The sequence below is a fragment of the Crocodylus siamensis genome, chromosome 2 (genome assembly GCF_052110815.1).
Source record: "Crocodylus siamensis isolate JL-2025a chromosome 2, ASM5211081v1, whole genome shotgun sequence".
Lineage (NCBI taxonomy): Eukaryota > Metazoa > Chordata > Crocodylia > Crocodylidae > Crocodylus > Crocodylus siamensis.
Window position 1 is genome coordinate 98256975 of NC_143396.1, and position 17153 is coordinate 98274127.

Here is a 17153-nt window from a genome sequence, read left to right on the forward strand (position 1 = left end):
CTCAGATAGTTCACCAAGGTGGGTCTTGCTCATGCACAGGGCTGAGCTGACAGTCAAATCTGGTGACCTTCAGCATTTTCCCATGATTTGCCCCTTCTCCACATGGTACGTGATCAGGGACCTTCCTCTGTTGTACTGAGGAGGGTACATCTGTCAAGATGAATCCCACAGTTGGAAAAGGTACATCATGGTGTTTTCTATCTTCTCCTTTTGCTAAAGCGCATACATGTTGTATCCATTTTTCAACAGGAGAAGCCTCCTGCTCTCCCCCCTCTCCAACATCCTCTACCTAGTTTTAAGATTCAAGATATTCCAAAAACTATGCTCCTTCCTTTTGAGACCACTCTTTCTCCTTCTCCACATTAAAGCTAATGTTTACTTGAAACACTCACCTTCAAGACCATAAGATCTACAATCACAGACTCTCACTGTCACAAAGGTATTGTCAAACAGAAAATGTATACTTTGGAGGTAAGGGGAGGGGAGGGGAGGAGAGAAAGAATAGAAGGAAAGACAAATTCATGAACAGAAATCCTTGACAATTTCCCTTCATTAAAGTCATAAAAGCAAAGGAATTCAGTGACACCTTTCACTATATTCAGTGTCAGGCTGTGATAATGCAATGTCCAGCACCTCAACCAACCTGAACAATGCTTCCTGCTTTCCCACATACAGTCTGAGAGAAATGGAGAAACAGGCTAATTTACGTTAACCTGTACCATTACACCTTTTGATGGATATTAATAAGGCATCAATTTTCTATTCCATTTACACTACTGCCACCGTTTTTTGAAGGTAGATGCTGAAACTTTACAAAAATGTATGATTCAAAGTGAATGGCTTCTGCCAGAGGAACTTTATTTCCAGCTCAGCTTCTAGATCATAAAAAAGGTAGTCATCTCAGGGAAATAATAATAAATAAAAAAGCAGACAGTTATAAATCATTACTATAAGAGGGCTAAAAGGCTAGAAAAATCCACTCAGTGACAAAAGACTCACTTTCCCTTGCAAGGTAAGCCCAAGACACACATTTCTGAAAAAAAAACCGTAAAAAACAAAAACAAACAAACAAAACTTGGATTTTTTCATGCACAGAATAGATTTCCATATCTGCGGGTAGGGATCTCAAAGAGATCCACTAAATCCAACAACTTTTACTTTACCAAGTAATAGAGTGAAATTAAAAAAATAAAATACAATACAACCTTATTATAAACAAACCCCACTTTTTCTGCTGTTCCGATTTGCAACTTTTTTCCCCCCATTATTATGATGCAGTAATGTATTAGTTACCTTGCGGCAGTGACCCCAGTAAAGGAAACACCCTTTTTAATGAGCTCTTCTCTCAGTCCCCTGAGGGTTCATTATAATGAAGCTGTACTGTAATTTTTTTAAGTGATTTCACAGCAATGACACTGACAAAAACTCTGCTGATGTCACTCTCCTGCTATTATCCAGCAACAGTAGCCACAGCAGATACTTACAGGGAAAATTTCCCATAAACCCCTCCATCACTCAGTCCCACTCTCCTCCTAAAAAAAAAAAAAAGATAGGGAGCCTGCTGAGAAGCAAATAAACACACACACATGCTCCTGCAGTAGCTGGAGAATGGTAATGTAAAGGAGACTGAAATGCCTAAGAGCTAGGCTCTGGAGTAGAAAATGAAGAGGAAGAAAGAGAGACCTTATTTTCCTTTCTAGGACCCAAAGAAGAAGGGTAGGGATGCTTCAGACAACAGTCAGAGAGATGGGTACAAAAGACATGGTCCATGAGCAAAGTCCAGGAACAGCACACTGGAAGGTGCCACATTGCTACCCATCCTATAGCAGCTGTTGAAAGCAGGAAGGCTTCTCACCAGGGTGTTACTAAAGGTTTTTTCTCATCCTTTCTCCTACCCTCTCTTCCTCAAACAGGGTGCGCCTACACATGCAATTAATGAGAACCAATAAACTCCAGGGAAGTTTGAGCTAGAGTAAACTACTCCTAGGTGCAGCATCTACATGTGCACCCAGGACAGCAGCAACTGGAGTGGGGGTGGAGCAGTTTATACCAGGGCCCTGCTCTGCCCTGGGCAGCAGCATCAAAAGGGTTGGCTGGGGCATGAGAGTGTTTAAAGTGCAGAGCCGTATGACTAGATGGCAGGCAGGAGTCTGGCCCCCTGCTGGCCGAGCTGACCAGGAGCAATTTACACCAGTAGTCAGCATCTACATGCGTGTTTAACTGCAGTTATTTATTCTGCCATAAGGTAGTACTTTCTCCGCGGTGTTAATTAGTTTACTGCAACCTAATACCTTCACACGTGTAGATGGTGATACTTTATTCCATCTAATATCTGCCTTCAGCCCATAAGCACGTGGTAAATTTTTCAAGCTTTGCTTAAACAGAATACTATTTCATTAAAATAATAATAATTCCAGGAGCAAATTCCAATATTCTAGATGGAGATTATTAAAATTAAACTGGCCAAGTGGAAGACTTAACTTGTTTTATGGATTAGAGTCAGACATGACTATACCATAGTACAGCAGTGTCATCACACAATATTCTCTAAAATTATACATTGTGGTCCTTCATTTTCTCAAAAATTAAGGAGTCCTTATGCTGCTCTCACTTGTAAAATGTAATTGTTTGACAATTCAGTCACAATTCTTGTAAATTCTGAGAATCCTTCTGATCTCAGAGCAGTAAAAACTACACCAGTTAAGTAAAGCAGCCATGCCAGAAGAGGACACAAAACATAGTGGAAAACAGCTGGTGAATCACTGGGGTACAGAGATACACATGCACACTGGTCCAAAGTCATTTGCCCAGGGACATTATCCTGACTAGGATCACGAGAAAATATCCCCAATTTATGCTGATTTAATCAGCTGTCATGTGGATGCTCCACGCACACACAAACACATCACACACACAAACCAGAACAGGGAATCCTAGCATAATCTATTCCTGTAGACCAATGGTTCTCGATCAGTTGACCTGGCGCGCAGGGGCGCCCAGAGATCCTTTCAATGATGCCACATAATGGTAGTACTATTAGATGTACAAATATGATTCACAAGATAAACTCAGAGGTCACGTTCATACAAGTGTGGAAGTTTAGCTCCCTAGGGACAACTGTGCCACTGCTAGCTGTCCCCAGGGAATGCCTGTGCCACACGCCCTCTAGTGCACAAGAGGTTATCCCAGGTGGGGTAGGGGAGGCTGGGGCTAACACTTGGCTGGTGTCAGCAGCCTTACCTGGGACCCTGGGGACCTTCTGGGGCTGCAGCAGCAGCAATCCTGACGCTCAGAGCCTGGCCGGCAGCCAGAACATGGCTCCAGCTGGCCAGACTCCATTTTGAGCAGCGCATGCTGTCCCTGTGTGTACCATTCCACTTTTTTTTTTGCGCAGGTTTTTTTTGACCCCTAGATATAATATGCATAAAACTGCAGGATAAATTGCTACCATTTTGTTATTTAAAATTCAGATTGAAGCAAACAGCACTTTTAGGAACATAAGAACTGTCAGAATGGATTCTACCTAGGGTCCTCCTAGTCCAGGATCCTGTCTCAGATACAGCTTCATAGGCACTAGAATAAAACCAGGCTAACCAGAATGTTTTAAGCATGAAATTATAAATACCTCAAGTTTCTCATGTATGTATCACAACTCTTGGATTCTCTTTGTCCATAGAAACGCTAAATTCTTCTTTGACTCCTACTAAATCTCGATTTCAGTGTCTTCATGAGATAGCGAACACTACTGTCTAATTATCTCTTTTGCGAAAGACAGCTTGGATTGCTTTTCAGTTTTACAGATTGCCCTTTTGTTAGTCTGTGACTAGGTGGACTGAAGTTTACAATCCACCATACCAATTCCATTTATCCTACACACTTTTACCAGGTGCTGTTTTATTCATCTACTTTCCAAAATAAACTTTCCAAAACAAACAATCCTAGTCTTTCCAATCTCTCTTCAGAGGTGTTCCCCCCACATGAGCTTGATCAATAACATGTCTCTGAGCGGCCTCTTACTCTGAAATATGTCATTGAAATGTGTACAACAAATGAAAATGAACTATTAGTTTCTATGTATGTATAGTATTCCTATATTATACTCAGTCCCATATTTTATACATTCTAGCAGTCTGAACTTTTGACCACAGCTAGAATTTAACTCCTATATGACTCAGCCCTAAGTCAAGAAGAAACTTTGCTGCATGTGCTCTAAAACTAGCTGTTCCAAAAAGTGATCATTTAAAGCATGAAGGAATCACCCACTTCTTTACACTTTGTCTGACTTAAAAATCTGCATGCCAATACAAACATTCTAAAGGCGTAGAAGAAACAAGCATTAAATTTTAATAGCAACTTTCATCTTGTACCGTAAATGAGTCAGCGATGCAATTTCTTTCAGCAGACAATATAAAAGATGAAGGCCGCTGTTTAAAAAGTTTTATGCACAGTTAAGACATAACTTCAAAAATCAGAAAGTTAAAAATCTTTTCTGCTCATTCCACATTCAGTGGTATCCGCTCATTTAATAACTAACCCAGCCGAAAAGCAACACACAAAGTCACAACATGTCAGAGATTCGTTTGTGAGTACTTCCTGCATTCTTCTCTATCCCCAAAAACCACGCACAGGAATTCTTATTGTCAGTAATAAACCCTTACATGAGGCCAATTTTAAAAAAAAACAATGCTAGACAATATACAGGGATAGATCTCAGACTTTAAATTGTTTGGCAATAGAAAAAAAGAATACAAGTTGGTAAACTCGTTCCATTCTAGCTGCACCGAACGTATTTCCTTGAGTCACTGAGACCCACTGCATTCCATTAGGGGTGGAGACAATTTTACCCTCAAGGAAGGCAGGCAGCTATTCCACCATCGCCCTGCCCGGAGGGTTGTGTTTGGAGGTGGGTGTGGAGAGGTAGCTTTAGCTTGTGACAATGGCTGTCTTCAATGACATAAGGGTCTGCTGTTGGTTGCTTTCATAAAGCAAGATAACTGACCTGTAATAGCTATCCCTCTGTAAAATTCTACTGGAGACAACGTACAAGGAAACAGGGTCATTTTTTACCCCAAAGTAGCTAACCACGTTCAATACTATACCACTCCCTCCAACAGCTGACCACACAGAAAAATTACACTGCTCTGTCTCCAGTGAATTTTATAGCAGGATAGCTGTGTGTTAGCTACCTTGCTATAAAACACACCTTTTTAAGCAGTGAGGACAAAGAGTCCACAGAAGGCCCATCAAAAAAATGTGCTGAACAGAAGAGCACGGACTTCCTAAACCATTTTCATTTCTGATCAAACACGGTAGTTGAACCCAGATTTCCAGACTTGAAAAGACTCACTTATCATACTGTGTACTGTAATCTCCCCATTTTTATGCCATTTTTGCTTTATATAACTATTTACATTATAATGTACATGTATTTCTATGGGCTGCATGGATGGCTAATTCTATGGAATTATAATTCACATTATAATGCACAAATTGTAGTTGGACACAACTGACATATTAAAATAAATGGTTATTCCAGTACCTCCCAGTGAACTGACCACTAGTTTTCATATATTCAAATAAATTACCTTCACCTGGCACAAGCTGAGGGCAGTAAAAAGAAAAATGTGCTCTACCAACTGTTAAGAGGTGTTAGTTAGAGAATGATATGGACGTTAAGTCTTCATGATGCAATTGGATGTATTGTTTCATATATTAACATCTATCAAATCTCACTGAATACATATTCAGACAGGATCATTAGGGGACTTCACGGTTGAAAATTAGTCCACTGTATTAGCCACATTTAGTTATGCTGCATCATATGAAATTATTCTTTACCTAAAAATAGTCTGAGGTACCCCAAAAAGATTTCCAAAGCTAATAAAGATAACAAAAAACTAGTCATCATTTGAAGGAGAGGTGTAAAAAACAGCTGTGAAAGTCAGATAATATTATACTGGAAGCCAAAAAGCGTACAACCAGAGGAGCACACTGAGCAGTACTGACCCAGTTAGCTCTGTCTGCAATACTGATCAAACTATACATTGAAGGAAACAAATAATCCAAAAGTTTTGTGGGTGAAAAAAAGGAACTGCAGTAATCCAGCCAAGAATTAATCAAAAAAAAAAAAAAGCCCGAACTAAGAATGAATCGGCATAAGCAATTATGGATGAATCAGCATCCTCCTGAGACACCACTGTTTGTGCTTTGCTTGGCTGAAGGATGACAGAAAATTTTTTTTTCTACAGAAAATGCTATCTTAGAAATAAAAGCTTGTACATTTTAGCAGTTAGATTCCCATTGAAAGTCCTTAATCAAGCCAGAAAACTCTTCTATACTAATCATTTTCAACTGTACACATACACATGCACTTTGATAATCTTTTCCCTTCCTGTCCAATCTCCCTCTGTGCCAGTCTTGATTAAGTAACCTGCATGGAATAAAGTAATTCACTCTTAACAAAGCCCTACAATCAGACTGTGATAGACTACATTGCTTCTCTTTAACAATTAGAAAGCTATTCATGGTATTGAACAGGCTTAAAGGGCCAATGTTTAAAAGAAAATTGCTTGATTTCTTTAACACTCCACCAACCTTTGAGATTACTAGGAATGAAAAGTTGAAAGGAAAAATATTTTGCTGTTTTTAAGTGCGTCTGCTGTCTACACTTGACTGCAATTTTATGTAGTCAGTTCCATTGCTTTCCCTGCCTTGGAAACAACAGAGAAGGAAAACTACATTAAACAAGAATATGTGATAGCAAAACTAAAAGAAATACAAGCTGTCTAGCAAAAGCAAGGGACAGCTGTAGTACATGAAATTGCTTGCCTTGTTTTAGATGACTACATTTGAACTAGACTGTGTTCCTTTAATCTGTACCACTGGCTTTTCTCAAAGCAAAAACAGTGAGAGAGAGAAAGAGAAACATGTTATGGGCCTATGCTGAGGAAGAGACTATACTTCACTCTAAACATCAGAGCAAAGAAATGACTGCAAATACTTTAAAGGTACCATCAAAGCTAGAAACAAAGCAAAATGTGTCCAAGTGACCAGTCCAATATATAAATTTTAATTAGAAAAAGTATATTGTAAACAACTTGCTGGCTTCTTTTAGCAGAAGGCTAACAAATGAAGCAGAAAAAAACCTAAGGTAAAAAAAAGGATCATACCCCTTCTCTGATAGTCTGCTAGCTATCTGATGAAATAACATTACTGGCTATTGATGCAATCTGGCTGTCTAGGAGCAGTGAGCATTCCAGAGGACTCAAAATTGCAGCTCACTTTGATAATCAGGGGCTGCATAATATAGAACAATATAAGGCTTTATCCAGTCCTCCAAACCATTTTTCTCTTACAGTTAAGTCAGCTGCTTCCTTCACTCATGTCCTGGAAGACACAGGTGATAAGATTCTCTTACAATTGACAAAGAAGGAATGAAAAACAAGATGCTATCTGCACATAACCAAAATTTCATGATCTCATCTGATTATATATGTAAATATGACATTCAGTGATATTCATTAATATTCAAAGAATCTGGCTAGGGACTCTGGCTTACTGGCTGGTGAATTTTTGCCACTGGCATAGGTCAGGAATGGAATCCATATTTCTAAATATCTATCCCTCTTTTGTCTCTTTTCTAATAATCTAGCCAAAGAAAATTCCACTCTCTCAGACGAAGCCTTGCCAACATTCTTCTAAGCTGTTTATTAGCACCAGTGATAGTAACAAATACATTAGCTGACACTGCCTTCACTTCTTTACAATATAAGAAATAAAGCATATCTAGGTTACATCTAGTCAATCTGCCTATAATACATTTTTGGTCCATGTATATTCTCTTATACATTGTAGCCCTAAAATTAATTTTAACTTTAGTGACTAAAACCCTCACCCACCCTCTCCCTGCACCCTACTTATCAGTATTTAGCCAATCCAATTTCTCTCCCATTTGGGTCTCCAAACATCCCTTACTGTTATACCCATTGTCCTTTTTCCAAAATAAGGACATTCACCCTAACCTTCAGATGGAAAGTGATGTTTAACCCCACTGTCCCTACCTGAGATGTTAACTCCTTCCTGGAAGGTCCCCAGAGGAGTCATGGTACCGTAATATAATTTGAAGGGAGTTGCATAAAGCCCTATTTCAGGCATTTCTTCCAGTCTCTTCCCATGTTACATTATATTTATACCCACCCTCTACCCCTCATGATCTCTTCTCATGGCTTAACACCTGTGGTGAACAGGATGGGAGACTTAATGTTCATGTAGTCCTGCATGGAAGAAAAGCTGCTGTTCAGTATCTCAGTGTGGAGACACATAACAACTGAACTGTTCCCAAATGTCATGGGTTTACTGGTTCACAACTGCTGAAGGCCAGAAGCATCTCCAAGTACAGTGCTCTAGCATTTCAGGAAGAATAGTCACCTTTTAGGCACTGAAGTGCTGTGGTTCCAACATGATGGGGTGAGAGTAAGCACCCAGCCCAGGCAAGCACCAGGGACTGTGCCTTGCAGCAGGCAAAAGGCAGGAACTGTGTTTGCACTCACAGTCAGCAGGTCCTAGGGAGTGGGTTACCTGAGGCTGGAAGCATTTTCACTTTCTGCTTTCCCTTCCCTCCTAAACACAAGGTCCGTAAAGTTCACTAGCCTGCACCTGACCAAACTATAAACACCACTCTTCAAGCACAGGGAGAGGGACACACTCTCCCTGTGCCTGAAGAAAGGTATCTGTACCCAAAAGCTTGCAAAGAACATTTTTTCCAACTATGCAGTTGGTCTAATAAAAGATATCACATTTACCCAAAGAACCTTGTCTGCCTATGTCCTTAGATCAACATGGCTACAACCAACAACCCTGAACCACAAATCTGTATTTATAATTTGCAGTGTGCTTCCCTGATTTGGGGTGCCTGGAGGGAAAGTTTGAACTTATATTTTTGGATTTCCAGGGGCTGGTGGAAACATGATGGAGAACCACGGTCACATAGGGAATGAGAATATGGCTGGCCATTATTAAGATGGCTTTTACTGAGCAAGCAGTGCAAGGGAGCTATTTGATTTTTTTTTAAAGTTCCAACAAAAGAGGAAAAACAGGGGCAGTTGTGGCCATATTCCAGAGTGGCCAATTGCAGCAGTGGGGCCTTGAGGTGCAAGGCAGCGTGGGATGCCTGGAGGACCAACTAGACCCATATCACATAATGCTTGGTCTCCATACTTAGCATGTACCCAGTACACAGTGAACTAGTTCAAAAGGTGATCTGATTTCCCAGGAAGCCTTAAATCAGTTTAACCAGCTTGTATGCCTGCCCATTCCAGGTTTAAACTGCATTTAAACCAATCTAAGCATGACATGTGTCCATCCCTAGAAAGAGGAGAGCCATGGGTTCTAACCACTGCTAGGTTCTGAGTGACCTAGTAATCTTTCATGATCAGCTGCATAATACATTTCCATCAGACCTAACAAAAAGGAGGGTGGCTACTTCTCCCCTTTAAAGGAGATGACAGACCATCAAAGAAGCAGCCAGTGCCATGTCCCAGTCTAAAGTCTGCTGAGTGGTCTCACATGTTGAAAGAGGGCAGAGGGTTTAAAGAAATCTCTTCTTCCCAACCAAGTTGCCAAAGAATGGAAAAGTTAATGGTTACTGATGTATATCTAAGACCACAGTCTCGCCCCTATACTACCTCACTAGCTTGAACACAGGTAGCAATCTAGACATAGCACCACAAAACTTACTGTTGGCTGCAAAATGCATCCAAATTGCTGGGTAAATAAAAAGAATATAATCCCATGATGAGCTAAAGGCTAGATGCCTACCAGTATAGCAGTGACTGCAGCAAAGACATAACCTCAGTCCTTCTACTTTATGCCAGCATTTTGAAACCAGCAGCTACAACTTTAACTATGGTCATGAGTCTCACAATAACCCAGGACAGGCTGAGACCAGAAGCAGGACTTGTTCTCAGGGACCAGTGGGCCCAAAAACCATGGGGACCACTACCTTTTGTGACACTGTATCTTCACTTTGTGCACAAAACAATATTAACTCTGTTTTTATGAGGGGATAAGGAACAAATTATGTTTACCCATGCTTTCAAGTGCAAAGTTTGGGGTCCATCTAATTTACATGTTCTTCAGGAGTATCAAAATGCAGCAGGGTGACTTCCCTAAAGCACATAGAGAAAGGGGAGGGAACGAATAGACATTGTGCTGATTCTAGCTGAAACATGAAAATGAGAATATTTGCTAAATTGCATAAGTACTAGTACTTTGCCATATAAGAGGAACAATAACTCTGTAATATTTACTGAAAAAAGACAAGCATAGAGTCATACACTGATTAAATTAACCAGCAATTAACAGTCTACCACCTGATGACCTCTGCCATGCCCAGAAGCAACTTGGCAAGTTCAGTCAGCATTAGCCTCAGTTTAAAAATGTATTTGTTTTTGTCACTTTGTATCACAGTTTTAAGTAATTGTGATTTATTTTTGTTTAAAAAACAAAAAATAAGAAGTGAAATACACATCTGGGAGAACAATCACAGTTCATCTACTCAAATGCGATAGCTTGTTGGTCCCATGTTGCCTTCATTTTCTATCCCGTTATTTTTTTGAAAACCTCTTTTTAACTTAAGTTTAACATAGGAAGAAACTAAGAAAAGGCACAGATGTTTGTACAGATTACTACTATTCTTAAAGTTAAATTCAGGCTCTAAGATAGAGAAGGAAAACATTTTTAGATACATTTCTCTAAAGTCTTGGAAGAAGCATCTAAAATGTAGCAAAATATATGAATGGGGGTTTATTTGAAGAGCTCTAGGTAACAGCCACTTCCCACAACCTACAACATCAAATGCATGATAAACAACATAAAAAGCCTACCTTCAGGAACCAGTCTTCTTCTACAAAGATGTTTATATGGAAAACATGAATACTTAAACAAACAAACATTAATTTTTTCTATCCTGATAGTTCCCAGCTGAAGTCTGCCCAGAATCTATAAATACCGATTTGTGGTTCAGGGTTGCTGGTTGTAGACTCATTAGTCTAAGGACACAAGCAGACAAGGTTCTTTCGGTAAATGTCATATCTTTTATTAGACCAACTAAATAATTGGAAAAATTGGGCTTTGCAAGCTTTCCGATACAAACACCCTTCTTCAGGCACAGGGAGTGTGCCTCTCTCCCTGTGCCTGAAGAAGGGTGTTTGTATCAGAAAACTTACAAAGCACAATCTGTCCAACTATTTAGTTGGTCTAATAAAAGACATCCCATTTACCCAAATATTTGTGGCTCATACATTCAGAGCACACATTCATTTTGTAGACTAAATTTCAGAGGGAAAATTATAGGCTGTACTGTAAAGCCCTACAGTACAGAGACAAGTTAGCTTCCAAGTTACACTGTATTAATAGTGTTCAATCTACGTACTCAACATCTCCTAGAAGAGTGTAGGTAGGATCAAGTCCAAAATATCAAGGCATCTCACAGGATTACTAGACTATGCTTATTCATTTTGAGGTATTTGACATCACTGACATTGATACCACCATGGTACCCTTAAAGTTTATTGTGATCTTGCACTCATTTTACACAGGTATAAGTCAACTTATGCTAGTGGACTTGCTCAAAATTTGTGCTGCTGCAAGATCATGACAGTCCTTCACAACAATTAGATGCTTTGCAAAAAGGTTCCCTCACCCACGTCACTTTGAACCTCATCACAATTATTCTGATGAAGAAAGTCTTCTTTGATCTATTTCTGGGCATCAAAATACTATTTAAGACATATAATTAATACCTATGAAACTGAGTTACCTGAGAAGTAACTTCTGACTACATTAATAAAATAGTTCACTTCTACTGCTTTCAGTACCTAGAGTATTGAAGGGAATCCACAGCACTAGTAGATTGTGAATATAAGATAATTTTTAATCACAGGCCTGAGCTGCCTAAAATACATATTTTAATGTCGTACTGTAATATGTTTCGAGTCATGAAATTTAACTATCTAAAATATTTTCAGGATTGTCCTATATTGCCTAGACTCCTCCTTGTTACATACATAGTGCAATTCATGACCAACAGCACTCAAAAAGTGTTTACTACTCTTCTACTATAAATTATTTGGTCTTTCTGGCAAAATTTCATGCACTACAAAACAACATGCATTTCACACAAACTAGGCTGTTTTAAAAAGAACAAGGCTGGATTGCTATTTCTGACTTTAACACAAACAAGTCCATGTGATAAAACAGTCCAAGTGATGCTTATAATTTTTATTTTTTGTTATTATGTACCAGAAGTACCAAATACTGTACTTTAGGTTGCACCCACTGGAGAACCATCCATGCACAAAGCAAGTGTTCAAAAATACAAGACAAGGATGCAGTTTTCAGCACACATAATGCAGGAGTTGTCACACAAACCCTAAATTTAGGAGGAATGAGAAGTAAAATTGAACAGTTAGCCATCAGACTAATAAAAAGCATAGCAGTGATAAGTTCTGCTAAGGACTCATAGCTGTCCTTCTCACTCCCTGCCAAGATTCCCTCCCCAAAGCAGAAAGGACTGCATCTGCTACTTGGTTAACATATGGATTGTAAAAATCCTCTATGCTATGCTTCTCCCACAAAGATCACCTGATGTTTGAACTGGCAAAGGCAAAGCAGAACTGCAATATGGCACTACATGATCCAAGCACTTATTTTTAATATATTTTTAAGACAGATTGGATACTTTTTGGGGGTTTAAAAAATGGAGAACATGGAGCAGAGAAGCATGAAGTGAATGACAGAAGGTACAGTCAAGCTGTAAAAAACTTTTACCAAAATAAAGACGACTAGATGAAACAAGAAAGTGGCACAAAGGCAAACAGAAAGAAAAGGCTCGGGTTTGAGTCCACTGGAAATCAGGAGCGAGTTCTACACACCTTCCTCCTGATACCCAGGGGTGAGCAAAGTTGGGCCCATGGGCCAGATTCGGCCTGCAACAGACTCCATTTCCCAGCACCCTCTGCCTGCATCCTGGCAGCAGTGCAGGGCTGGGGTTTCCATGGAGATCAGCCCAAGCAGCACTGGCAAGGCGAGAAGCTGCTCCGGGGCTGGGATTTTGCAGCAGTGACAGCATGATCTGGAGCCAGGGCAGAGCCATGGTACCCCCGGCCTGGGGCATGCATGCAGTGGATCTTGGATCTGGCCCAGCTTTGGACCACACTGTCACCATTGCAAGATCCCAGCCCCAGCTCCCCACCAAGCCACACACACACTCTGCCAGCACTGCTTGGGCCAGTCTCTGTGGAAACCTTGGCCCCACACTGTCACAGCCCCAACCCTCCTGGGGTCTCCATGGAAACCGGTTGTAGAGCCACAGGGAGCGGCTGCTGGGAAATGGAGTTGGGCTGCAGGCCCGATGTGCCATTTTGCCCACCCCTGTGATAACCTGTGCAGAGTGCAGACTTCCTTCACACTCTTTAACCCACCAAACCCTTCACAAAGCTGAAGCAGATGACTCAGAGGGATTCTTCCATGTTTTCAACACAGATCCTCCTGAATAAGCAATCACCATCTCTGTCATGCTGCTGAAAGTAACCGATGCCGTCAACTAAACCACTTGCAATACCAGCCTGAGTGAACTCACTGCAACTGTTGGTAAACACGTTAACTCCACACAAACATGCATAAAAAAAACACAAGGAAATCATTCTGCTTCTTAAAGGGAAAAGGTATGCATGTGCTTCTTTATGAAACACATCCAAACAACAGTGATTTTCCATTCCCAAAATGCTTGCTTCCGATTATGGCTTCACATGCTTGCAATTTGACTTCAATACTGTGTCAAACAGTTTACAAAATGAAAATCCCCATGGAACAGATGTCTGTCCACGAGTTTCAAAGTGTTCTTCTCCATTCTCCCTCAGCACTGAAACTGGATTTAACCATCATTTCAGGCTTCCTAGCTCCCTTCTCAGATGGATCCTGGATTTGTCCCAACCCTCGAATGCATTAATTAATACAGTGTGAAGTTACAGTTTTCCATATATGCATACAAAGCACGTGCTGCAAAAAAGTACTTTCCACTGAAAATATATTCCCTTCTTGTGACAGATGCTTTTGCAACGTCACCAGTACAAAACTCAGCTTTACAAAACTCCTTTTTTTACACAGTATTATAGAAGTGTGATACTGATAATAGAGAACATAGGCCAATGTTTCAATAGCATGCTGAGGAGAAACTCCCTGCTCACACTTCCACTGTTTTGGATCCTGACCACTGATCAGGAAATTAAGGTTACCTTTGTGTTCCTCTTTGAACACTCTTCAGTCCATTACTTGCCAGACATCATCCCCTCTAGACATCACCTTCCCTTCCCAGTGTAGTGTCAGCAAGTAACAGTCTGTAGCTACGAGTAGGATTTAAGCTCATGACCTTTTGCCTTCAGTGCAAAGTGGTAGCAAATGAGTCACTCGGGCATGAATGTATATTTGTTTGTACCCCCTAGTCTCATCCTGGTATGATACATCCGCAAAAGGCAGATTTTCACTTTCAACACAAAGGCATTAAAGAAATACTGAGGTGGAATACAGGAGTTATCTTAGTGCCACATAAAAAGTATAAAAATTCCTGGTCTTTTCAGTCTCTTTATTTAAAAGCAAAACAGTTACATCAACCTGAATTTTAAGAAGCGATCTGGAATTTGCATCAACTCCGAAAGTCTGATTTATGCTTTTTAGTGCCAAAGGAAGTTATGGCACTCCTACTTGATATCACCTAACAGAGATCTTCCTGGAGAGCAGCATTAAGATGTCTGTCTCATAGGTTTATTGACAGTCCCACTGACTAGAGTCCAGAGTGTATATATGCTGACGTATATCATACTTTAAATAGCTAAATAAATATTAGTCGGCCACTGGAGCTCTCTCGTATTGGAACATTTTTTTTTTTTATTAAAGTTGGTTGTTTAGGCACCTTTGCCTTCAGAAAAAGCTAAACAACATGGACACGTTTAATACTACTGGAGGGGTTAACTGTGATTTATGGTTTTGAACTTTTTACTGTTGAAAGCACCTTCCATCAAGGAACAGCAGAGCTGTGTATATCTTACAATTCCGGACTCCAGAGGTCAGCTAAGTCAAACCTAAAAGTTTAGCTCACTTGATGTGTCATCACCAATGTTATGCTACACATTTACCAACAATGAAGGAACCCTAACAGTAGCTGTACAGAGAAAGAAATGGGTATCTGTCCAGCCCGTGTCCAATTCAGCAGGAGAGGTACAGCAATTGATCTCATTTAAAACACCACTAGAGCAAATGAGATTTCTGACATTCACTTCAAAGTGAATCGAAGTGGGGCCTTCAGGGCCTTTGATTTTAAAAAGAAAGAAGAGTTCCATTTGTGACATTTTACAACTCAATAACAGCAACACAACTCTGCTTTTCCCCCCTCTCGCTAAAGTGGTCACAGAACGCCAATAAATAATACTACCATGTGAACAGAGCCTGAAATCAATCTGAAGTGGTTCATCTGCCTCAGTAAGACTAGCACCTCGGCAAAAACTATTCTCTGCTGGAGCCATACCTAAAATGGCCAATTGAAAAAAAAGCAAACAAACAAACCACAAAACATCTTGCATCAATTACACAGATATCAGGAAAGTCACTTTGGTGCCATGGGAAAGGACCTCAGCAAAGAGGAGTTCTGGCACCCTCCATCCCTCCTACGTGACTTGACAGCGTCTCAGAGAGCGCTGAAGAGCTCCCAGAGCACAAGAGTGCCTGCGTCCAGAAATCTGCCCTCTCAGCCAAGAAGCCCCATTTTCATACTGCTTTCACATCATCCCTGCTGCCGCCTGGTAAAATATGTACTTCTGAGCAAGACGGGGTGGCTGGGGGGTGAAAGCAGGAAACCCCTCTTGCCCAGTGGCTTGCTCCGTCTCAATCTGGAAGCTCCCCCAGCCTGAACAGCACCAAGCAAGGAGGGAGCGAGCGTCTCAGATGTCTGGTGGGAAGATCATGGAATCCTGTTGCAGCAACTTGAGCGATTCTCTTGGGGGGGGGGGGACTTGGGATTTCTGACACCGACGAGGAGGGGGAGCGATCGGCCTCCTGCCCATTCCCCTTGCCTCTGAGCTGCTGGGGGTGGAGGGAGGACTGACAATTTAAGATGCAGATATAGATGATATAAAGTGGGACTACAAGGGAGCTGGGGGTAGGGGAGGAGGCCTGGAAGGGGCAGGAACCCAGAGCCAGGATCTGCAGCGCCAGTGGCACGAGTCCCTGAGCTGCGTGCTCGGCGATGGGGGAAAAGAAAGCTGTTGGGTGTCAGTGGCAGCGATCCCCCCCCGTGCCCCAGAGAGAGAAGCCGAGGGAGGAGGAGGATCAGGGCGAAGAAGGGCAAGGGCTGGGAGGGGAAGGAGAAGCGGGGCGGCGAGAGCACTCACGTAGCGCTTCAACTTCTTCTCCGGCGGGGACTTTCGGAGCCAGCCCGAGCAAACCACCTCCCCGCCGCTCATGGCTCCGGCGCTTTCCCGCAGGGGAGCGAGTCCTCCTCGTCCAGCAGCAGCGGCAGCAACGCGGCCGAGCCGAGCCGCGCCAAGCCCAGGCTCCGGCCTCCTGGCGCGGGAGAAAGGGCACGGGAGTGAGGCGGGGGGCGTGTGCGCTTCGCACACAAACAAACAGCCCGAGCTGGGAGGGGGGAGAGGCGGCAGCCGGCCCGAGCCGCCAGGCGCTCCCCCTCCCCGCCGGCTCACGCAAACATCAGGCAGGCGGAGCGCGGCCGCTGCCCCGCCCGGGCCCGGCAACTTCCAACTCCTGAGTCCCAAGCAGCGCCGCTGGGAAGGGGTGGGGCGGAGGCTTTCCCTGCCCTCCCTCTGCCGCCCGCTTGGCAAATCTCAGCGCGGCTGCAGCCGCCAGCGCCGCTCCTTCCTCCTCCTCCCCCGACAGCGGGAGGAGGGGAGCGGGCGGCAGGGGTGTCCCCTTCCCTCCACCTCCCACCGGCGCCGGCAGGGCGGAGCGCGGCCAACTTGGCAGATCGCCGCCGGGGCTGCGCCCGCCAGAGTTCGACGGATCGAACGTTGGGCTCGCCGGAGTTCGGCGGATCGAACGCTGAGACTTCCAGGGGGCGCGGGAGTTGGGGGGGGAACCCAGGCTCG

The 17153-nt window shown here is 42.4% G+C and overlaps 1 protein-coding gene across 5 annotated transcripts in view; it reads right to left on the bottom strand.

Moving 5' to 3' along the window:
- Window positions 1–17125, bottom strand: part of GAB1 (GRB2 associated binding protein 1) — a 136631-nt gene extending 119506 nt beyond the window's left edge. For 2 of the 5 annotated variants that reach the window (XM_090036458.1, XM_090036455.1), the window contains exon 1: window positions 16443–17123. In XM_090036458.1, coding sequence (XP_089892584.1) covers window positions 16443–16514 — 72 coding nt within the window. In that variant the 5' untranslated portion in view covers window positions 16515–17123. Of the gene's footprint in view, window positions 1–16442 lie in introns of all 5 variants that reach the window. The other 3 variants (XM_090036456.1, XM_090036457.1, XM_090036460.1) reach the window with 3 other exon arrangements.
- Between the last annotated feature and the right edge of the window lie 28 nt (window positions 17126–17153).